General features: G+C 43.4%; 1 protein-coding gene across 1 annotated transcript in view; it reads right to left on the reverse strand.

Moving 5' to 3' along the window:
* Window positions 1–25,225, reverse strand: part of LOC142214524 (scavenger receptor cysteine-rich type 1 protein M130-like) — a 134,943-nt gene that overhangs the window by 31,411 nt on the left and 78,307 nt on the right. The window contains exons 7-8 of the mRNA XM_075283473.1: window positions 12,093–12,416; window positions 10,190–10,504 (exon numbers count right to left, since the gene is read on the reverse strand). Of these exons, the coding sequence (XP_075139574.1) occupies window positions 10,190–10,504; window positions 12,093–12,416 (639 nt within the window). The remainder of the gene's footprint in view (window positions 1–10,189; window positions 10,505–12,092; window positions 12,417–25,225) is intronic.

Consider the following 25,225-nt stretch of genomic DNA (forward strand, 5'->3'; position numbering starts at 1 on the left):
TACTCAGATGGGGCATGAGACATGAAAGCCATGGAAGAACACCAGGTAAACTTAAACCCAAAAACAGCAAGCTCTAACACATGGTATCATGGAGCTGCACTATTATCTTAGCGATTGTCTTTCTGAAGACCTCCCTCCATCTTTACCACCAGTGCCCATTATCCATATCAGTCCCTCTCTTCTTCTTTCTCACATGTAGAGCTCTCACACACTTTTCACACTCTTTAACCACCCTAATCCCTTTACTTCTTTTAGTAGTGAAATTAAACTTAAGCATCCTCATAAATCACTGATCCACCTTCTGTCTTTGTCCGTTTTGCTCCTCCTAGCTGCTGGGGACACCTCTCCAAACCCTGTTCAACCTTCTTTCACTAAATTTTCCTCTTCCTGTACACATAGAAGTCTTACAAACCTCATCAATATTCACCATGTTCCTTCTACTTAGTTTTCCCCTGTCTCTTAACCTTTCTCTCTGAAATGCCCGTTACAAACTAGAATATATCACTGACTTATTCCTTAGTAAATCACTCACTTACTGAAATTTGGATCCAGCAGTCAGATACGGCCTCCCCGGCTGCTCTGTCTCATGGTGGCCTACAGTTTTCACACACTTATAGGTCTGACAACAAGAAGGGTGGAGGGTTAGGTTCACTTCTATCACCTCAATGCACTTTTCAGGTCATTCCACTGGAACCCTCACTCACACTCCCCTCATTTGAAGTCCATGCTATCAGATTTTTATGCCCATTTTCCTTATGTGTAGCCATGATCTACCCTCCACCTGGTTCACCCTACCAATTTCTGATCACTTTGCTTCTTGGATTCTCTTTTCATCCAGTGAAATTCCTACCCTCATTATGGGTGACTTTAACATCCCCACTACCACCCCTGTCTCCCCAGCTGCCTCACAGTTTCTCTCTATAACCACTTCTTTTGTTATTTCACAACTTTACTCTTCTCCTACACATGTAGATGACAACATGATCTATATTGTCTTCCATTGACTCCTTACAGTTTATAAATTTACTAAATCTTCTTTGCCGCTCTCTGATCATACCCTTCTGTCTCTCATCATCAGTACTTTCTCCCCTTCACAGGGCACACCTACCCATCATAGAAATAGGAATCTTTGTGTACCTTTCAGATACTCTACAATCTTCTCTGTCCCCCATCTTGTCACTCTCCTGTCCCAGCCAAGCCACCAACCATGAAACCCTTAAAAGTGCACTGGATGAGGTGGCTCCCCCCTCGACTCAAATAGCAGGAGGCAGCAACCCTGGCACACACCATAGAACCATTTTCTTCACTGATGCTCTAGGTGTTCTGAACGTCTGTGGAGTAAATCACATACACCTGCAGATTTCCTTAATTACAAGTCTATGCTGAAAACCTATAGCTCTGCCCTTCACCTCGCCAAACAAGCCTAATTCACCACTCATCTCTTCTCTCTCCTGTAACCCTAAAAGGCTCTTGGAATCTTTTCACTCCTTACTCATTCCCAATTTATAGGCACCATTCACAGACCTTAGTGCAGAAGATCTGGCCACTTATTTCCATGACAAAATTGATAAGAGGCGGCTGCTACGCCCCTTGCTTGAAGAATTAAGATCTCGTCGAATACAATATGCTTGGCTCTACCCATTTGGTTTGGCAGCAACAGTAGCTGGAAAAAGAGTTACAATACATACACCTAAAGATTTGGCTTTTATGTGGTCTGCCCTGGCCATGGAGCCCCTGGATATCCCATCTTGGATGCCATCCGAATCTACTGCGATGTTACCGGACTTACCTGTTGTACCATCTCTCACTGATTTTACCAGATGTCGCTCTCCGAGAGCGAAGAAGGCGATGCTAAAACAGAAGATCTAGCGTGGTAGATTTGCTGCCTTTGACGAATTTTTTCACTTTCGGATGTTGTATTCCTGATTTTGCTCTTCTCAGTGAAGATACTGTTATTTTGTATTACTCCGATATGAATCCTCATCTTTCTACGTCAGATTGCTGGACGAAGAGCACTTATTTCTGATTTCTGTTGTCTTGTTGACTGAGTTTGATTTAGTCGTCATTCCCAGCTTATGTCTTTCAACTTCTTTTATGTGATCATTGATTTGGTCGTCTCTTGTACTATCCTTGTCTCCTACCGCCATGCTTTCTATAGTGACGCTAAGCTGACATGTACTTTTCAGAATTCTCCTTATTGCCTGTCGGCTTTTCTATGTTCGATTTTATTTGTATTTGTAACTAATATTGCGTTTAGGCTATGAGGTATCCCTAAATCTCAGAGTTTATATACGCTTTATAAGCTTTATATGAAGATAATGTGAGGCTTTTCTCCGGGTACCCTCTCCACATCTCTTCTCCCCACCCCATTCTTTTTTTTGTACTCATAATTCATGGTGTCAATTCTTTGAATTTTTCTGTGGACGGCTCTCCCAAGCCGGTGTCCGATCAGACGAATTAATCCTCCCCCGTGATTTACAACTGTTTGACCAGTTGTCCTGTTGTATTAGACAATTCCTAAGTTTGCGACAGCAGACGATACTGTAACACAGCTAAAACCAATACTAAACTAAGATATAGGGTCCCTTGGACTTACATATTTAGTTATTCTTTATTTCCTTCCCAGATCCTTGCATTCCTGACCTGCTTCATTCCCCTCCCCCTCCCCCCCCCACCCCCCCTTTTTTATTTGTTTTTGGTATTCTTTTGGTGATATTCAGTGTAGGATTGTTGGTAGCTTCTTGCATCTATCCCATTATACTGTGAGTGCTCTATAGATCCTCTTAGTCATGTCCCACACTCTCGGACTTTCCGACCGTGATGATCGGACTTCTACAGCTACCCTTACAGTGTCTACCTTCAATGTTAAGGGATTGAATTCTCCTAATAAACGTCATAGTGTTTTGGCTTTAGCTAAGAAACTTAAAGCGGATGTTTTATTGCTACAAGAGACGCACTATAAGGCGTCTAGGATTCCTTCCTTTCCTAAGGGAGGCTATACTCAATGGTATTATTCTTGCCACCCTAAATCTTCCTCAAAAGGTGTAGCCATTGCAGTTAAGAAAAATGTGCCGTTGGTGGTAAAACAGCAACTTCATGATGACGAAGGGAGGTATGTTTTTATCAAAGGCTTTTTAGCTTCCAAACCAATTACGTTGGCTTCAATATACTCCCCTAACCAATACCAGGTCGGATGGCTAACCGCCACCCTACATTCATTATCCTTATTTGCTGAGGGAGAAATTATTTTGGGAGGGGACTTTAACGCTACTTTGAACCCATTGTTAGATGCTTCCACTGGTAAGTCTGCTATAGCGCAAAAAGGTTTGAGGAAAATGTTGTCTGAACTGGAATCGGTTCACTTAGTTGATACTTGGAGGACTGCGCATCCCGCCTCCAAAGACTATACCTTTTATGCTGTTCCCCATGATACTTATCAGAGGCTAGACTACCTTATGGCTTCTAAGACCCTTCTTCCGCATATACTTGGTTCGGTTATTGGCAATATGGATATATCAGATCACGCACCGGTTACTACAACATTTACACTTACACATATGGTTAGGCCCCAATGGTCTTGGAGACTCAATGAGTCCATATTAGACGATTCTGCTACTAAGGAGTTTTTTGCGGAGCAACTTTCCTCCTTTTTTCTCATTAATGACACTGAAGATGTTTCTACTTCTACTCTGTGGGAAGCACATAAACCCTTTATAAGAGGTTTATTCATCTCTAAAGCCTCAGCCCTTAAGAAGTCGCGCCAAAAAGACATTGATTCTCTTTTGGCTCAGATATCAGCTCTTGAGCGTGTCCATAAGCTACACCGACTCAGAGCTGATCTTCTTAAACTTACCACATTGAGAGAGAAACTCAAATCACTTTTGAATTTTTCTGCTGCTAAAAGCCTCCTTTATTCGAAGACTAAATTATATGCCCATGGCAATAAAGGTGGCAAACTAATGACGGCAATGTTAAAGAAGGAGAGATTGTCCTCACACATCTCTTCTATAATCACTCAAGATGGATCAATTTCTTCGGATACTATCCAGATTGCCAAAGCCTTCCATAAGTTTTATGAGGATTTATATAATTTATCCGCCTCTGATACTCCTCTAGATGTTCAACATAAACACCAGCTTACTTCTGAATTCCTATCCTCCCTCCAACTCCCTAAAATCTCAGATCACCAGCAAAAATCATTACTTGCTCCGATTACTTCTGAGGAAGTATCCTTGGTACTAAGGAGCTTCGCCAAAAACAAAAGCCCTGGACCTGATGGGTTGCCACTTTTATATTACCTTTCTTTTGAATCTATCTTACTCCCATTTCTGACTAGATTTTGCAATTCTCTGTTACAGGGTCAGCCCATGCACTCCCAAACACAGGAAGCGCACATTACGCTCATATACAAAGAGAATAAAGATCCAAAAGCATGCAGCAGCTATAGGCCGATTTCACTGTTAAACACAGATTTGAAGATCTGGGCCAAGATCTTGGCCAGACGACTGAGCCCAGTGCTCCCCTCTCTCCTTCACGAGGAGCAGGTGGGTTTTGTGAAGGGGAGAGAGGGCAAGGAAAATACTATTAAGCTCTTGCACACGATCTCTGTAGCTAGGAGAGATTCGGTCCCCCTGTTGTTCCTGGGAATAGATGCTGAAAAAGCATTTGACAGGGTAGATTGGGGTTTTATGGCTGCTGCATTGTCTGCATTTGGTGTCCCACAAAACTTCATAAAAGCTATTCTGACACTTTATTCCTATCCAACGGCTAGACTTAAAATTAATGGAGTACTTTCCGATTACTTTAAAATTTCCAATGGTACGAGGCAGGGCTGTCCACTATCTCCCACCCTTTTTGTCTTGGTGTTGGAGACATTATTACAGAAAGTGAGACAACACCCTGACATAAACGGTTTCCCAATTAATTCGTCTGTTCTACATTCAGTAGCGTTTGCAGATGACGTATTGTTCTTACTTACGAACCCAGAAAAAGGATTACCATCATTAATGGATCTGATAGCCGAATTTAGTATAATTTCAAATTACAAAATTAATGCAGGCAAATCAGAAATTTTGAATATTTCTGTTCCAATGGATCTCCAACAATGCCTGCAAAAGTCTCTCCCATTCTCTTGGAAAGATACTTCTCTGAAATACCTTGGGATACAACTCCCGTCTAATTTAGATAGGATATATGACCTGAATTACGAACCTCTGCTGCACTCTGTCAAACAGCTGTTATCCAAATATGATTTGCCATACCTTTCCTGGCTAGGCAGGAAAAATTTGCTTCAAATGTATATTCTGCCAAAAATAACATATTTATTCCAGATGTTGCCAATTGCATTGCCCTCTTCCTTCTTTACTAATGTTAAGCGTACTTTTTCATCCTTCTTGTGGAAGGGTAAGCGCCCTAGGATAGCTTACCAAACTTTGGCTAAAAGAAGGTCGGAGGGGGGTTTGGGCCTCCCTGATGTTGAATCATATTATAATGCTGTCCAGTTGTCTCGATGGTGTAGTTACATATCATCTAAGAAGACTCAAATGCTACCTATGCTAATGACCTTACATTTTGGCCCAGACTTAGATCAGCTTCTCTGGTTTCCAAGATTTGCTATCTCACACCCAATGTCGCGAGACACGTTGCTCTCTGGGATTCTCTTGACTTGGAGGGGAGCTCATGATATGTTGTCCCCAATGGTCTCGCCGGTTATGCCGGCATGCCTCATTCCGCAAATACTTCCACACTTTGATGGTAGAGAGCTTGGCATCTGGAGCAAGTTAGCAGATTTTATTGTTGCAGATATGTATAGCGAAGGTAAACCCCTGGCAATCTCAGCATTGCAACTCTTGCTTCCTGATACCCCTCTCAACTTTTTACATCACGCTCAAATTAGATCTTCCTTACTAAAATTGTTGTCTAGCTTTGAACCTTGTAGGAAATTGACTCCCTTCGAATCTGCTTTAACCCAAAAAGACTCAACGTCCTTATCAATATCCCAGTGTAGGAAATTCCTGACACATGCACCAACGTTTGAGAAACCTAAGTATCTGGTCGCTTGGGAAGGCGAGTTAGATCGGACTTTTGATGAAGCTGACACCAAGCTTATACTCTCCAACTCACTAGGCCCACTGCCATGTGTGCGACTTCAAGAAACTCATTTTAAGATAATATCAAGATGGCATAGGTCTCCAGTATGGCTTCATAGACAGAAACTGTCGGATGATGACTTGTGTTGGCGGTGTGGTACCTCACCAGGTACACACCTTCATATCTGGTGGTCGTGTGAGAAGATTAATACATATTGGTTGCAGATTGAGAAACATATCAAACGTATAGTTGGTTCTTGTCCTCGCTTATCACCAGAACTGGTCCTCCTCTCCCTACCACCTGACCATATAAATTTCCCCTCACAAGATCTAGTTATGATTTTATTGGAAGCTGCGAAATCTTTGATACCCCTATATTGGCTGCAACAAGACGTACCACCAATTAGGCACTGGTTTGAAAAATCCTTTCAAATCTATAGATTTGAAGAAATCATGAGTTGGACTACCAGATCTCACGCTAAGTTTCTCAAGATTTGGAAGCCATGGGCCTCATTTGTTAATGGCCCAGACTATCTGCGCCAATTAATCCTATATGGTTGATATCAATTCTGGATTATCCTCTTATTCCTTTTTTTCCTTTTATGATCCTCCCTTCCCTCCCCAATCCCCCCCTCCTTCTTACCCTTTACCCTTTATCTTATTTTATTTGATTTTATTTTATCTTTTATTTTATTCTATTTCTACTCTACTCTAGTTGCTACCTTTCTAGCTATTTTACATCCCCCAGGGGTCCTTGCTTAGTATTTAATCTTAATTTGTCGCTAATTATATTGATTGAGTGTTATTTGGATTCATCTATTACTCAATATCTATATAATGAATCCTGCATAGACATTTGGATGTCCCTTTGATTTAACTTCTTGCAGGTAGCTGTTGATATACTATATATATGCTTTATTGTGCTTTATTTTGTATATTGTCTATTGTTTACGAAGGCTGTGTTCTGTTCTTCTTTTGTTGTTAATTGCCAACTCTACACCTTTTTGGTTACCTTTATTATTGTTCTCATCTTTGGCATGTAAAATGTAAAAACGTAAAAATTGACCAAATAAAGAATTAAAAAAAAAAAAAAAAATTGATAAGATTCGTCAGGAAACAACTGCCCAATCCCGAGGTGGCATTGACTCCCACACCTACCATAGTACTGATCCCATCACCAACCGCACTTCAGACTGTCCATTCTCATCTTTGAACCAATTACAGAAGAGGAGGTATCCTAACTACTTTCTTCATCTCGCCCTACGACCTGCAGTAGTAACCCTTTCCCCTCACACCTTCTCCAATCTCTGTCACCTGCGATCATGACTTGCCTTACTAAAATATTTAACCTCTCTCTCTATCTTCTGGAATTTTTCCATCCTCTTTTAAACATGCTGTCATAGCCCCACTATTGCAGAAATCATTACTTGACTCGTAATGTGCTGCTATCAACCGGTCTCTAACCTCCTCTTCATCTCCAAAATCTTGGAGAGCTTGGTCTATTCTCGTTTCATCTGCTATCTTTCTGAAAACTCTCTTCTTGAGCCTTTATTAATATGGCTTCCGCACTCTGCACTCTACTGAAACAGCCCTCACAAAAGTCTCCAATGATCTCCTGATGGCTCAATCTAATGGCGACTTCTCTCTTCTTATCTGGACCTCTCTGCTGCATTTGACACTGTTGACCATCAACTCCTCCTCACTATGCTCCACTCAGTCGGCCTCAAGGACACTGCTCTCTCTTCTGGTTCTCCTCTTATCTCTCAGATCGCACTTTCAGTTCCCCTCTTCCCCTTGCCGTTGGGATTCCTCAGGGGTCAGTTCTAGGCCTCCTGCTCTTCTCTCTCTCTCTCTCTCTCTCTCTCTACACACACAGCTCCCATTGTGAGAAGGTGAAAGAAAAAGTGCTGTAATCATGCTATATCAGCCCTAGATTCCTGACTTATGTGTGGTCCAGTGTGGGTCTGTAGTAGGCCTCATCCCCAGGTGTGGATCTTAGGCTCGTTATTGGGTTGTAAAAGCCTTCTGAGCCTGCACTTAAGGGCAGATCCTAAACCACTTTGCTGCAAGATTTGTATCCCTGTGTCTGACTGGTAGGGTTTGAACCACTGCTGCTATCGAGCTACCTATAATATTATATATATATATATATATATATATATATATATATTGTAACGGGATTAGCTCAGGGATTCTCGTCTCCTCAGATAGACGAGCACTTTTTGGCACAAAAATGAAAGTCCAGTACAGCCAAGTATGGTGCAACTGGCCGCAGTTTTATTAGAAGTGGTGCAGGAAAAACAAAACAATAATACAAAACAAGATCCTAGCCGTCCGGCTTCTACCTTCAACATAGGTATCCCAATTAAAGAGAGCTGGGCCTTCTGCACAGCTCCCTAAACACAAAATACAGCAGTATTACTCACAAGTGGTTTCCCAGGAGCAGAGACAGCGATATATACCTGTGGGATGACTGCCCTTTTATACACTTCAGGATACCAAGGGTTTAACCCCACACATGCCAAAACCTGAAGTGGCTGAGTGGAGTAGAGCCACACCCAATACTCAAACCCTTCAGCAGCCAGACCTTTTTACCATGGTTTTGGTCAAACCCTTCAGCAAGGAACACAGTTTATTTTTAGCTGCTTTTAGATTGTATATGACAGGAACCTGAGAACAAATTATTGATATTGGGATGGGGGGGGGGGATATGTGAATACTTTTACACATCACACTTTTCAGATTTTAATTTGATTTAAATTTTGAAAACCTCTTCACAATTATCTGCTACTTTGTGTTGGTCAGTCAGTTAAAATCTCAATAAAAAAACATTTAAGTTTGGGGGAGAGAGGTGACAAAAAGTGAAAAAAATCAAGGAATATGAATACGTTTGCAAGCTGCTATATGTGGCTTTTAAACCTCTAATTTAGATTGCTGGTTTTGGGACATGTATCTTTTGCAGAGACCCTAAAATTGCACTACAAAATGGGGTCACTTCTTCCAATTTACTGGCACCTCCAGGGTTCTGCAAAAACAAAATGATGTCCAGAAAATTCTTCTAAATCTATACTCCAAAAGCTAAAAAAAACAATGCTACTCCTTACCTTCTGAGCCCTGCTGTGTGCCCCAGCAGCAGTTTATGCCCACATCAATAACTTCTTTGTAAATTTCATCTTCATATTGTTTTAATTCCCGTGAAATGTTTAAAGGGTTAAAAAAAACTTTTCAAATGCTGTTTTGAATTATTTGAGGGCTGCAGTTTTCAAAATGGGGTGGTTTATGGGGGGTTCTAATATATTGATCTTTAAAGTTCTCTTCAGAACTGAAGTCGTCCCTAACAAATGGGTTTTGAGAAATTTGTTTGTAACTCTGTAAAAATCGCTGTAAACCTTCTAATGTCCAAAATAAATGAAAGGATGATTAAAAGGTGATGTCAATATAAAGCAGAGATATGGTAGATAATATTTATTAATGTATTTGGGTGGTATGACTATAAAGCAGATCATCTTACATTTTGAAAACTGCACATTTTTCCAAATTTCCATCAAACTTCCTTTTTTTAAAAATAAATAAACGCATAAAATTACCACTAACAGGAAGCACAATGTGGCACGAAAAAACAATCTCAAAATCACTTGGGTAAGTTAAAGTGTCTCAAAGTTATTGCGATATAAAGCAACACATGTCAATTTTGAAAAATGAGGCCCGGTCCTTAAGGAGTTAACTTGAGGAACTTTAGACCAGTGATTCCCAAAGTGGCCCAGGTGGACCCCCAGGGGTCCACGGGAGACTCGACGGGACAAGTTTTGGGAATATGGTAGAAATGTAGCAGCAGAGGGTCCACGGAAACCAGTAAAATTTTGAAAGTGGTCTACAAGAAAAAAAATATGGGAACCTCTGCCCTAGACTATAGTGATCAAATCCCATGGAACTTACTTTAACTTCCCAACCATTTAACTGTGTAATGTGTAAAAGGGTCAGATCTACCAACGTGGAAGCCACACTTTCTATTCTAATTTACAGATGTCAACATGTCCAAATATGACCTAAAGAAAAAATTTGATATGAGAGAACCCCTTTAAACATTATAAAAATCTCACCTGAGCAGATCACACCGGCGTCTTCTTTATGAGCACAGTTATGTTCACCATACTGCTTAGTAGGACAGTCCCAGATGTGCGTCTCATTCCCTACACATTGTACATCATCCAGCCAGATGTCTCCAGTTCCTCTCCCATAATAGGCTTCAGTTGTAGCATTGACAGCATAACCACAACCCAGCTGCTTACACACCACATCTGCATCTGCTTTATCCCAGGAGTCATCACAGATGGTCCCCCATCTTCCATCATAATAAATCTCCACTCTGCCGGCACATCGGTTGCGGCCATTTACCAGTCTCAGCTGTTTACTTTCTGTATTAGAAGAAACACATATAATAGCAACTTCTCTGTATATCTTACCGAACGTTATATATACAACTAGCTGGTACCCGCGACTTCGTCTGTGGTGATTGTAGAAGTGGGTATATACAGACGTGGGTAAGGTTTTCGTAGTGTGTATAAGGTATGGGATATGAAATGGAACTTTGTATCTTGTTTTTGCTGTAATTCAGAGAATACGTGAGACTTTTATGTTGAAGTTAATTTGTATTTGAGCTGCTATATATACGGTGTTGTGAGAAACTTTACATAGTGACTTTGGGACAGAAGTATTTGAAGATAACCCTTTCCCGCCGATGGCATTTTTTGATTTTGGTTTTTCGTTTTTGACTCCCCTCCTTCTAAACCCCATAACTTTGTTATTTCTCCGCTCCCAGAGTCATATGAGGTCTTAATTTTTCCTGGGACAAATTTTTCTTCATGATGCCACCATTATTTATTTTATATAATGTACTGGGAAGCAGGGGAAAAATTCAGAATGGGGTGGATTTGAAGAAAAAATGCATTTCTGCGACTTTCTTACGGGCTTTGGTTTAACGGCGTTCACTGTGCAACCAAAATGACATGTCCCCGGTATTCTGTGTTTCGTTACGATGCTGGGGATACCAAATTTATATGGTTTTATTTACATTTTGACCCCTTAAAAAAATCCAAAACTGTGTTAAAATTATTTTTTTTTTAAAAGTCGCCATATTCCAACAGATGTAACTTTTTTTTATACGTGCGTGTACGGGGATGTATAGGGTGTCTTTTTTTGCAGGGCTGGGTGTACTTTGTAGTTCTACCATTTTCGGGAAATGTTATTGCTTTGATCACTTTTTATTCAAATTTTTATCAGAATCAAAACAGTGAAAAGACGTCGGTTTGGCACTTTTGACCATTTTTCCCGCTACGGCGTTTACCGAACAGGAAAAATATTTGTATAGCTTTGTAGAGCGGGAGATTTCGGACGCGGGGATACCTAACATGTATGTGTTTCACAGTTTTTAACTACTTTTATATGTGTTCTAGGGAAAGGGGGGTGATTTGAATTTTTAATCCTTTTTATTTGTTTTTATATTTTTTTTACTTTTTTTTTAAACTTTTTTTTGCATTTATTAGACCTCCTAGGGGTATTGACATGGGTGGGCGGTGTCGCGGATTGTCAGAGCGGTGGGGGTCGGCAAACATGGCTGCTCCGGAGCGTTAAAGAGAGCCTCCTGGAGTATCGTTAAGGTGAGGGGCAAAGTGGTAAAGTATATGTACATGTGATTGTGTGGGGTTAGGGGCGAGGCTGTAGAGGGCAATATGAATTTTGTGGCTTGCTATGGTCCAAAGTGTGTGAGATTGCAGAGATGGTGGTGTGAGTTTGGGTTTTGTGGGGGTCCTGGCACAAACATATGTGCGCTATTGTGACGAAAAGTAGCCTATTGTTTAATCGGGCGTATTAACTATGTTTGTGGAAAATTTCAGCCAAATCGGTTGAGCGGTTTTTCCGTGATTGAGGAACAAACATCCAAACACACAAGCACACAAACATCCAAACTCACAAACTTTTGGAGCTAATGTACTATAACCATACCTGAGCAGATGACTTCAAAATTCTTCACCTGGCCACTCCATGTCCTTACATCAGGTGATTCAGTAACATTGCATTCTCTCAGTCGGGTCTCATTCCCCTGACAATTCCCTCTGAGATACACATGACCATTGCTTGTTGTCAGGGCTGTGATAATAAATGTACCAACTACATGACCACAATGTAATTCTCTGCACACAACCTGAGCCCCATTCCTGCTCCATTGGTCAGTGACAGCTCTGCTCCATGTATTATTATGTGTGAGAATCTCCAGTCTTCCTGCACAGTGATCCTCTCCACCCACCAGCCTCACTCTCTCCTCTATTCCTGTAGTAATACAATGTAGATATTTAGCATACATACTGCATACTATTGAGGACATGAATTGGTTGCAGAAGTCACATGTTTAAGGCATGTCCAAAAAGTTCGACACCCAGGAGAACAAATAATTAATTATTTTTTTTCTTACATTTATATATTAATAACTTGGACAACCCCTTTTAATTAATCCAAATTCTTATTAAATAAATGAGTGCAATATTGCACTATACCAACAAAACATTTGAAAGCATGTAATATACAATACAACTGGGTGTTCACTTGAGATGGGCAAACCAATTTGTCACGAGTTGGGTTTGACCTAAATATTCCAATTTATTTGGTTTTTAACTAAACTTGAAAAAGCAGATATTTTTTAGATCAACTAAAATGGCCACTGTCACATGTATTGCAGTGATCTTACACTATGTTTTATACATAGGATCCTAGGAGCCCTAAGAGTGTTCTACATTATGTTTTATAGATAGGTTCCTAGGAGTCCTGACAGTGTTATACTCTATGTTTTATAGATAGGTTCCTAGGAGCCCTAAGAGTATTCTACACTATATTTTATAGATAGGTTCCTAGGAGCCCTGACAGTGTTCTACGCTATGTTTTATAGATAGGTTCTTAGGAGCTCTAAGAGTGTTCTACACTATGTTTTATAGATAGGTTCCTAGGAGCCCTGACAGTATTCTACACTATGTTTTATAGATAGATTCCTAGGAGCCCTGACAGTGTCATACACTAAATTTTATAGATAGGTTCCTAGGAGCCCTGACAGTATTCTACACTATGTTTTATAGATAGATTCCTAGGAGCCCTGACAGTGTTATACACTATGTTTTATAGATGGGTTCCTAGGAGCCCTGACAGTGTTCTACACTATGTTTTATAAATAGGTTCCTAGGAGCCCTGACAGTGTTATACACTATGCTTTATAGATAGGTTCCTAGGAGCCCTGACAGTATTCTATGCTATATTTTATAGATAGGTTCCTAGGAGCCCTGACAGTATTCTACGCTATATTTTATAGATAGGTTCCTGGGAGCCCTGACAGTATTCTACACTATGTTTTATAGATAGGTTCCTAGGAGTCCTGACAGTATTCTACACTATGTTTTATAGATAGGTTCCTAGGAGCCTAAGAGTATTCTACACTATGTCTTATAAATTGTTTCATAGTAACCCTGACCATGTTACGCACTATGGTTTAAGCCAATTTAAGTTGTGGTTCGCACCAACCGTGCTTGACCTAAAATAAATCTGTGACCAGAGCCACTTATGCCTTACACTTTGTCATCTTCTGACAGAAAAACACTTAATCTTTTTTTTTTTTTTTTCTTCTTTAAAAGCCAGTCATCTGGTGCCTCACATATTAGGTACTGGAGTAAGAGGAAAATTAAAGGGGTTTTTCCATGAAAGCAAGTTATACTCTAGCCATAGGCTAGGGGATATCTTGAAAATCAATGGCGTCTGACCATGCAGACCCCCACTGATCAAGGAAATGGGGATAACTGGATAGGGAATAACTTGCTTTTGTTGTAAAACCCTCTTATAAAAGAACACAACTGTGTAAGAATTGTAGAAATGGGCTTTTATATTTTGCGTCTTTTTATTTTGTATAATAATTAGAGATGAGCGAGTAGTTAAATACTCGATATTTGATATTCGTTTCGAGTAGCCCCTCAATATTTGACTACTCGAATCGAATATCGAATCCTATTATACTCTATGGGGGAAAAATGCTCGTTTCAGGGGTAGGCAATATTCGATCAAATTATACTTACCAAGTCCACGAGTGAGGGTCGGGCTGGATTTTCCGAGAAGTCTTCTCTGCGCAGCGTCCCCGCGTCGTCATCCGGCAATGAATTCACTCTGCTAGGTATCGGGCCTGGGCAGAGCTGACTGCGCATGCCCGCACTACAAGAAAACGGACGCTTACAGTGAAAGCGGCCATTTTCTTGTAGTGCGGGCATGCGCAGTTGGCTCTGCCCAGGCCCGATGCCTGGCAGAGTGAATTCAGAGCCGGAAGACGCCGCAGGGACGCTGCACGGAAAAGACTTCTAAAGGTAGGAGAAGAACCAGCGTTGATCGGCCAACTGTATAGCATTCGGCCAATCAACGCTAGTAAACGAAGTTCACAATAATTTTACCTCCTCTATTTTTCCTTAGCTACTATAATTCTTAGCAGTTAAAAGATTGTGAAAATTCTATGTGGAGGAATAAATCATCTGTTTTATTTGGGAAATTAATTTAGGGGGGGGGGGTTCACGCTACTATTATCTAAAGTGATAAAATACTAAATTAAATGCTAAGCAAAATACCTTCCCCTCACCTAACTACTAATTTATTTACTTTACAGAAAGTGTATATTTGTTCAGATCATGTGAACGCTCAGGACACACTATCTGATATTCTGGTGGTGGTGGTGGTGGTGGTGGTGGTTTCATTTCCTCAATCGGAACATCAACAATACTACCCCCCCCATCCCATCATACTGAACAGTCTTCATATTTTCATTCTTCTGGGCACTAAATGTCACTTCCTTCTTTTCTGCCCGTGCCTCTGAGTCCTGCAGAAGGAGCCTGCCTCCCATGCATGTGCAATAGAGCCGGAAATCTGGCTCTATTGTGCAGGCACAGTAGAAGACCCCAGGAGAAGGAACCAGTGAGATAGAAGAAAGTGATTTCCTAAACAGGAAGACATGTAATTATGATGGGGTGGGGGGAGTGGGCTGAGTTAGCTAGGTAGGTAGGGCTAGTAGTCCCATGGGCTAGCTAGGAAAACAGGGAGGGGTGTGAGAGAGGGAGTGGGAGTGAGTGAAAGGGAAATCTGAGTGAACAGCAATGCATCATGGTAGTTGTAGGATAAGAGAGCAGGAAACTAACCATGTAAACAAATGCAGAAGATACAAGCAGCTCCCAAAGAAATCCAGCCATACCATTTAGTGGATTCCACTGTCTTTCTCCAACTGTTAGCATGCACTCAGCCTTAATGTTAGGATATTTTGTCACAATTATTTCTTTGGGAAAGCTATCTCTGCCAGGTGTCAGAGGATGTTGGTTGGCTATTTCACCTCGTGATTCAGCCTGAATACACTCCCTCCTCCGAACTAGGCCCATTCATTGAGCCTAATCCGGAGAGGAGTACGCGGATAGATGCTGATGCAGTGCACCGGGTTTCAGTCGCAGCTATCCAGTTTTTGGACCGGATCCTGAAGCAGCCTCAACCTCAGGTTCCAGTCCAAAAAACTCAGTCTGAACTTACCCTTATAGTCATACCTAGAGTGTTTGTTTAATCCAGGTAACCTTGCCCCTATAAAATTCAGGGCCAGTAAAAGTGGTAGGAATTGGCAAAGTTCGCCATGGGTGATTTGTCTGTCTAGTCTTAGGCTCCGTTCCCACGGAGTAACACACTGCATAAACACGTGTCAGAGTGTGAGCGCTTCAAAACATATCCCATTGACTTCAATGGGTGCTGTCTTACGTATGCTACACATTGAAATCAACGGGAGACTTTTTAACCCGTTGATTTCAATGTATAGCGCGCGTAAGACGGCACCCATTGAAGTCAATGGGATCTGTTTTGAAGCACCGTGCTCTGACAAGTGTTTATGTGTCAGAATGAGCGGCGCGTTACTCCGTGGGAACGGAGCCTTAAGGTTAATGGCTAAGAGGGTGGTCAATGCTGATGGTGATGTCATAATGCCTAGGTGGACCAAACTGGCTAGGTGTACTCCCTGAATGGAAACCTGAATGCAAATGTGAATAGGGCCTTACGAAACGGATAGGAATTTAGCTTTTAGTGTTTATAAGAAATTTGAAACAAAATAAATAAATAAAATGCGTAGGCTGCAGAAGTAAAAGCTAGAAGAATTAAAAACAAAGAAAAACAAGATACTTGAAAAAAGTTTTCTAGCCAATATAATAATATTTATTTTTCCCAGAAAAGTGTAAATAATTAGAGATGAGCGAACAGTAAAATGTCCGAGGTTCGATATTCGTTATATATCGAACCCTATTATAGTCTATAGGGGGAAAATGCTCGTTTCAGGGGTAGGCAATAGAGATGAGCGAACAGTGTTCTATCGAACTCATGTTCGATCGAATATTAGGCTGTTCGGCATGTTCGAATCGAATCGAACACCGCGTGGTAAAGTGCGCCATTACTCGATTCCCCTCCCACCTTCCCTGGCGCCTTTTTTGCTCCAATAAGAGCGCAGGGTAGGTGGGACAGGAACTACGACACCGGTGACGTTGAAAAAAGTAGGCAAAACCCATTGGCTGCCGAAAACATGTGACCTCTAATTTAAAAGAACAGCGCCGCCCAGGTTCGCGTCATTCTGAGCTTGCAATTCACCGGGGACGGAGGTTTCCGTCCAGTTAGCTAGGGCTTAGATTCTGGGTAGGCAGGGACAGGCTAGGATAGGAAGGAGAAGACAACCAACAGCTCTTGTAAGAGCTAAATTCCAGGGAGAAGCTTGTCAGTGTAACCTGGCACTGACGGGCTCAATCGCCGCAACCCAGCTTTCCGCGGATCCTGAATGGAATACACTGACAGTGTATTCCCGTATACCCGATATATACCCCCGATACCCGTTCCAACGGTGTGCCCCCCCACCTTCACCCCAGAAATACCCTGCAAGTCCCCTAGCAATAGAATTGGGGCTATATACACCCACTATTTTTGCTACTGCCATATAGTGCCATTGTCTCACTGGGAATTCAAAGAATATATTGGGCTTACATATAACTTCAATTCCAGGGAGAAGCTTGTCAGTGTAACGTGGCACTGACGGGCTCAATCGCCGCAACCCAGCTTTCCCAGGATCCTGAATGGAACACACTGACAGTGTATTCCCGTATACCCCATATATACACCCCAAATCCCCGTTCCAACGGTGTGCCCCCCCACCTTCACCTCAGAAATACCCTGCAAGTCCCCTAGCAATAGAATTGGGGCTATATACACCCACTATTTTTGCTACTGGTATATAGTGCCATTGTCTGACTGGGAATTCAAAGAATATATTGGGGTTACGTGCACCCACAATTTTTGCTACTGGTATATAGTGCCATTGTCTCACTGGGCATTCAAAGAATATATGGGGGTTACGTGCACCCACAATTTTTGCTACTGGTATATAGTGCCATTGTCTGACTGGGAATTCAAAGAATATATTGGGGTTACGTGCACCCACAATTTTTGCTACTGGTATATAGTGCCATTGTCTCACTGGGAATTCAAAGAATATATTGGGGTTATGTGCACCCACAATTTTTGCTACTGCTATATAGTGCCAGTTTCTGACTGGTAATTCAAAGAATATATTGGGGTTACATGCACCCACAATTTTTGCTACTGGTATATAGTGCCATTGTCTCACTGGGAATTCAAAGAATATATTGGGGTTATGTGCACCCACAATTTTTGCTACTGCTATATAGTGCCAGTTTCTGACTGGTAATTCAAAGAATATATTGGGGTTACGTGCACCCACAATTTTTGCTACTGCTATATAGTGCCATTGTCTCACTGGGAATTCAAAGAATATATGGGGGTTACGTGCACCCACAATTTTTGCTACTTGTATATAGTGCCATTGTCTGACTGGGAATTCAAAGAATATATTGGGCTTACATATAACTTCAATTCCAGGGAGAAGCTTGTCAGTGTAACGTGGCACTGACGGGCTCATTCGCCGCAACCCAGCTTTCCCAGGATCCTGAATGGAACACACTGACAGTGTATTCCCGTATACACCATATATACACCCCAAATTCCCGTTCCAACGGTGTGCCCCCCCACCTTCACCTCAGAAATACCCTGCAAGTCCCCTAGCAATAGAATTGGGGCTATATACACCCACTATTTTTGCTACTGCTATATAGTGCCATTGTCTGACTGGGAATTCAAAAAATATATATTGGGGTTACGTGCACCCACAATTTTTTCTACTGGTATATAGTGCCATTGTCTGACTGGGAAATCAAAGAATATATGGGGGTTATGTGCACCCACAATTTTTGCTACTGCTATACAGTGCCATTGTCTCACTGGGAATTCAAAGAATATATTGGGGTTATGTGCACCCACAATTTTTGCTACTGGTATACAGTGCCATTGTCTGACTGGGAATTCAAAGAATATATGGGGGTTACGTGCACCCAGAATTTTTGCTACTGCTATACAGTGCCATTGTCTCACTGGGAATTCAAAGAATATATTGGGGTTACGTGCACCCACAATTTTTGCTACTGGTATATAGTGCCATTGTCTGACTGGGAATTCAAAGAATATATGGGGGTTACGTGCACCCACAATTTTTGCTACTGCTATACAGTGCCATTGTCTCACTGGGAATTCAAAGAATATATTGGGGTTATGTGCACCCACAATTTTTGCTACTGGTATATAATGCCATTGTCTGACTGGGAATTCAAAGAATATATTGGGGTTACAAATACCCTCATTTCTTGCTACTGGTATATAGTGCCATTGTCTGACTGGGAATTCAAAGAATATATTGGGGTTACGTGCACCCACAATTTTTGCTACTGGTATATAGTGCCATTGTCTGACTGGGAATTCAAAGAATATATTGGGGTTATAAATACCCTCATTTCTTGCTACTGCCATATAGTGCCAGTTTCTGACTGGTAATTCAAAGAATATATTGGGGTTACGTGCACCCACAATTTTTGCTACTGGTATATAGTGCCATTGTCTGACTGGGAATTCAAAGAATATATTGGGGTTATAAATACCCTCATTTCTTGCTACTGGTATATAGTGCCATTGTCTGACTGGGAATTCAAAGAATATATTGGGGTTACAAATACCCTGTTTTCTTGCTACTGCCATATAGTGCCAGTTTCTGACTGGTAATTCAAAGAATATATTGGGGTTATAAATACCCTCATTTCTTGCTACTGCCATATAGTGCCATTGTCTGACTGGGAATTCAAAGAATATATTGGGGTTATAAATACCCTCATTTCTTGCTACTGGTATATAGTGCCATTGTCTGACTGGGAATTCAAAGAATATATTGGGGTTACAAATACCCTCATTTCTTGCTACTGCCATATAGTGCCAGTTTCTGACTGGTAATTCAAAGAATATATTGGGGTTACGTGCACCCACAATTTTTGCTACTGGTATATAGTGCCATTGTCTGACTGGGAATTCAAAGAATATATTGGGGTTACAAATACCCTCATTTCTTGCTACTGCCATATAGTGCCAGTTTCTGACTGGTAATTCAAAGAATATATTGGGGTTACGTGCACCCACAATTTTTGCTACTGGTATATAGTGCCATTGTCTGACTGGGAATTCAAAGAATATATTGGGGTTACAAATACCCTCATTTCTTGCTACTGGTATATAGTGCCATTGTCTGACTGGGAATTCAAAGAATATATTGGGGTTATAAATACCCTCATTTCTTGCTACTGCCATATAGTGCCAGTTTCTGACTGGTAATTCAAAGAATATATTGGGGTTACGTGCACCCACAATTTTTGCTACTGGTATATAGTGCCATTGTCTGACTGGGAATTCAAAGAATATATTGGGGTTACAAATACCCTCATTTCTTGCTACTGGTATATAGTGCCATTGTCTGACTGGGAATTCAAAGAATATATTGGGGTTACAAATACCCTGTTTTCTTGCTACTGCCATATAGTGCCAGTTTCTGACTGGTAATTCAAAGAATATATTGGGGTTATAAATACCCTCATTTCTTGCTACTGGTATATAGTGCCATTGTCTGACTGGGAATTCAAAGAATATATTGGGGTTATAAATACCCTCATTTCTTGCTACTGGTATATAGTGCCATTGTCTGACTGGGAATTCAAAGAATATATTGGGGTTACAAATACCCTCATTTCTTGCTACTGCCATATAGTGCCAGTTTCTGACTGGTAATTCAAAGAATATATTGGGGTTACGTGCACCCACAATTTTTGCTACTGGTATATAGTGCCATTGTCTGACTGGGAATTCAAAGAATATATTGGGGTTACAAATACCCTCATTTCTTGCTACTGGTATATAGTGCCATTGTCTGACTGGGAATTCAAAGAATATATTGGGGTTATAAATACCCTCATTTCTTGCTACTGGTATATAGTGCCATTGTCTGACTGGGAATTCAAAGAATATATTGGGGTTACGTGCACCCACAATTTTTGCTACTGGTATATAGTGCCAATTTCTAACTGGGAATTCAAAATGCGCAAGGCTCCCGGAAAGGGACGTGGACGAGGCCGTGGGCGAGGTCGGGGGAATGGTTCTGGGGAGCAAGGTAGCAGTGAAGCCACAGGGCGTCCCGTGCCTACTCCTGTGGGGCAGCAAGCATTGCGCCACTCCACAGTGCCAGGGTTGCTTGCCACATTAACTAAACTGCAGGGTACAAACCTTAGTAGGCCCGAGAACCAGGAACAGGTCTTGCAATGGCTGTCAGAGAACGCTTACAGCACATTGTCCAATAGCCAGTCAGACTCTGCCTCCTCTCCTCCTATTACCCAACAGTCTTGTCCTCCTTCCTCCCAAAATTCCCAAGCTTCACAGAACAATAACCCCAACTGTCCCTGCTCCCCAGAGCTGTTCTCCGCTCCTTTCATTGTCCCTCAACCTGCCTCTCCACGTCACGATTCCACGAACCTAACAGAGGAGCATCTGTGTCCAGATGCTCAAACACTAGAGTCTCCTCCATCTCCGTTCGATTTGGTGGTGGATGACCAGCAACCCACCCTCATCGACGATGATGTGACGCAGTTGCCGTCAGGGCATCCAGTTGACCGGCGCATTGTGCGGGAGGAGGAGATGAGACAGGAGTTGGAAGAGGAAGTGGTGGATGATGAGGACACTGACCCGACCTGGACAGGGGGGATGTCAAGCGGGGAAAGTAGTGTGGATGTTGAGGCAGGTGCAGCACCAAAAAGGGTAGCTAGAGGCAGAGGTCAGCAGCTTAGGCGAAGCCAGGCCACACCCGGAATCTCCCAAGATGTTCCAGTTCGTACCCAGCCCCGAAAAACTCCCACCTCGAGGGCACGTTTCTCGAAGGTGTGGAGTTTTTTCAAGGAATGCGCCGAGGACAGATATAGTGTTGTCTGCACAATTTGCCTCTCGAAATTGATTAGGGGCTCTGAGAAGAGCAACCTGTCCACCACTTCAATGCGCCGTCATTTGGAATCCAAGCACTGGAATCAGTGGCAGGCAGCAACGGCAGGACAAAGGCCGCCTGCCGTTCACGCCACTGCCACTGCCTCTGCCACTGCCACTGCTGACTGTGCTGGCGATGCACTCCAGAGGACGAGCCAGGACACCACTTCATCTGCCTCCGCCACTTTGTTGACTTCTCCCTCATCCTCCCCTGTTCCTGTCTTATCTCCTTCTCCTGCACCATCAAAGGCACCATCAGGCGCTTCTTTACAACAACCCACCATCTCTCAGACATTGGAGCGGCGGCAGAAATACACTGCTAACCACCCACACGCGCAAGCCTTGAACGCCAACATCGCTAAACTGCTGGCCCAGGAGATGTTGGCGTTCCGGCTTGTTGAAACTCCCGCCTTCCTGGACCTGATGGCAACTGCGGCACCTTGCTATGCCGTCCCTAGCCGTCACTACTTCTCCCGGTGTGCCGTCCCCGCCTTGCACCAGCACGTGTCACTCAACATCAGGTGGGCCCTTAGTTCCGCGCTTTGCACAAAAGTCCACTTGACCACCGACGCGTGGACAAGCACACTGCCTCCGAGGTGAGGGATGCCCTCCTCGATGAGACGGCAATATGGTTTGAGCCGCTGCACCTGGGCCCAGGCATGGTCGTTTGTGATAACGGCCGGAAACCTGGTAGCAGCTCTGGAGCTTGCCGGACTCCAACATGTTCCATGCCTGGCCCACGTCTTCAACCTAGTGGTGCAACGTTTCCTAAAGAGCTACCCCAATGTTCCAGAGCTACTGGTGAAAGTGCGGCGCATGTGCGCCCACTTTCGCAAGTCGACAGTAGCCGCTGCTAGCTTAAAATCTCTCCAGCAACGCCTGCATGTGCCACAACACAGGCTTTTGTGCGACGTCCCCACACGCTGGAACTCAACGTTTCAGATGTTGAATAGAGTGGTTGAGCAGCAGAGACCTCTGATGGAATACCAGCTACAAAACCCTAGGGTGCCACAAAGTCAGCTGCCTCAGTTTCACATCCATGAGTGGCCATGGATGAGAGACCTTTGTGACATCCTACGGGTGTTTGAGGAGTCCACAAGGAGGGTGAGCTCTGAGGATGCGATGGTGAGCCTTACAATCCCGCTCTTGTGTGTTCTGAGAGAATCCCTGATTGACATCAGGGATAACTCAGATCACACAGAGGAGTTAGGGATAGCATCCGATCCGTCACAGCTGGAGAGTAGGTCCACACATCTGTCCGCTTCACTGAGTTTAATGGAGGAGGAGGAGGAGGAAGAAGAGTTGTCCGATGATGTGATGGTGATACAGGAGGCTTCCGGGCAACTTCGAATCGTCCCATTGTTGCAGCGCGGATGGGTAGACATGGAGGATGAGGAGGAAATGGAGATTGAACTTTCCGGTGGGGCCAGAGGAGTCATGCCAACTAACACTGTGGCAGACATGGCTGAGTTCATGTTGGGGTGCTTTACAACCGACAAGCGTATTGTCAAAATCATGGAGGACAACCAGTACTGGATCTTTGCTATCCTTGACCCCGGTATAAAAACAACATCTCGTCTTTTATTCCGGTAGAGGGGAGGGCCAATCGCATCAATGCTTGCCACAGGCAATTGGTGCAGAATATGATGGAGATGTTTCCAGCATGTGACGTTGGCGGCAGGGAGGGCAGTTCCTCCAGTAGGCAACCAAGTTCTCACCGGTCCACACAAACGAGGGGCACACTGTCTAAGGTCTGGGACACCTTGATGGCACCCCCTCGCCAAAGTGCCGCCACGGAGGGTCCTAGTGTCACCAGGCGTGAGAAGTATAGGCGCATGTTGCGGGAATACCTTTCCGACCACAGCCCTGTCCTCTCCGACCCCTCTGCGCCCTACACGTATTGGGTGTCGAAGTTGGACCTGTGGCTTGAACTTGCCCTATATGCCTTGGAGGTGCTGTCCTGTCCTGCCGCCAGCGTCCTATCTGAGAGGGTGTTCAGTGCAGCCGGTGGCATCATCACTGACAAGCGCACCCGTCTGTCAGCTGAGAGTGCCGACCGGCTCACTTTGATAAAAATGAACCACCACTGGATAGAGCCTTCATTTTTGTGCCCACCTGTGTAAAGCACCCCAACATGAAACTCCATGTCTGTACTCAACCTCTCCAATTCCTCCGCATCCTCATACTCATCCACCATAAGCGTTGCACAATTCTGCTAATACTAGGCTCCCTCCAACATGATTTCCCCCAACTCTGCTGGTTAGAGGCTCCCTCCACCCTGATTTCCCCCAACTCTGCTGGTTAGAGGCTCCCTCCACCCTGCTTTCCCACAACTCTGCTGGTTAGAGGCTCCCTCCACCCTGCTTTCCCACAACTCTGCTGGTTAGAGGCTCCCTCCACCCTGATTTCAACCAACTCTGCTGGTTAGAGGCTCCCTCCACCATGAATTGGTCCAAACTGGGCTGTTTAGAGGCTCCCTCCACCATGAATTGGTCCAAACTGGGGTTTTTAGAGGCTCCCTCCACCATGAATTGGTCCAAACTGGGCTGTTTAGAGGCTCCCTCCACCATGAATTGGTCCAAACTGGGGTTTTTAGAGGCTCCCTCCACCATGAATTGGTCCAAACTGGGCTGGTTAGAGGCTCCCTCCACCATGAATTTGCCCAAACTGGGCTGTTTACAGGCTCCCTCCACCATGAATTGGTCCAAACTGGGCTGTTTAGAGGCTCCCTCCACCATGAATTGGTCCAAACTGGGGTTTTTAGAGGCTCCCTCAACCATGAATTGGTCCAAACTGGGCTGTTTAGAGGCTCCCTCCACCATGAATTGGTCCAAACTGGGGTTTTTAGAGGCTCCCTCCACCATGAATTGGTCCAAACTGGGCTGTTTAGAGGCTCCCTCCACCATGAATTGGCCCAAACTGGGCTGTTTAGAGGCTCCCTCCACCATGAATTGGTCCAAACTGGGGTTTTTAGAGGCTCCCTCCACCATGAATTGGTCCAAACTGGGCTGTTTATAGGCTCCCTCCACCATGAATTTGCCCAAACTGGGCTGTTTAGAGGCTCCCTCCACCATGAATTTGCCCAAACTGGGCTGTTTAGAGGCTCCCTCCACCATGAATTTGCCCAAACTGGGCTGTTTACAGGCTCCCTCCACCATGAATTGGTCCAAACTGGGGTTTTTAGAGGCTCCCCCCACCATGAATTTGCCCAAACTGGGCTGTTTAGAGGCTCCCTCCACCATGAATTGGTCCAAACTGGGCTGTTTAGAGGCTCCCTCCACCATGAATTGGTCCAAACTGGGGTTTTTAGAGGCTCCCTCCACCATGAATTTGCCCAAACTGGGCTGTTTAGAGGCTCCCTCCACCATGAATTTGCCCAAACTGAGCTGTTTAGAGGCTCCCTCCACCATGAATTGGTCCAAACTGGGGTTTTTAAAGGCTCCCTCCACCATGAATTGGTCCAAACTGGGGTTTTTTAGAGGCTCCCTCCACCATGAATTTGCCCAAACTGGGCTGTTTAGAGGCTCCCTCCACCATGAATTTGCCCAAACTGTGCTGTTTAGAGGCTCCCTCCATCATGAATTGGTCCAAACTGGGGTTTTTAGAGGCTCCCTCCACCATGAATTGGTCCAAACTGG

Source organism: Leptodactylus fuscus, chromosome 7 (assembly GCF_031893055.1).
Source record: "Leptodactylus fuscus isolate aLepFus1 chromosome 7, aLepFus1.hap2, whole genome shotgun sequence".
NCBI classification, from domain to species: domain Eukaryota; kingdom Metazoa; phylum Chordata; class Amphibia; order Anura; family Leptodactylidae; genus Leptodactylus; species Leptodactylus fuscus.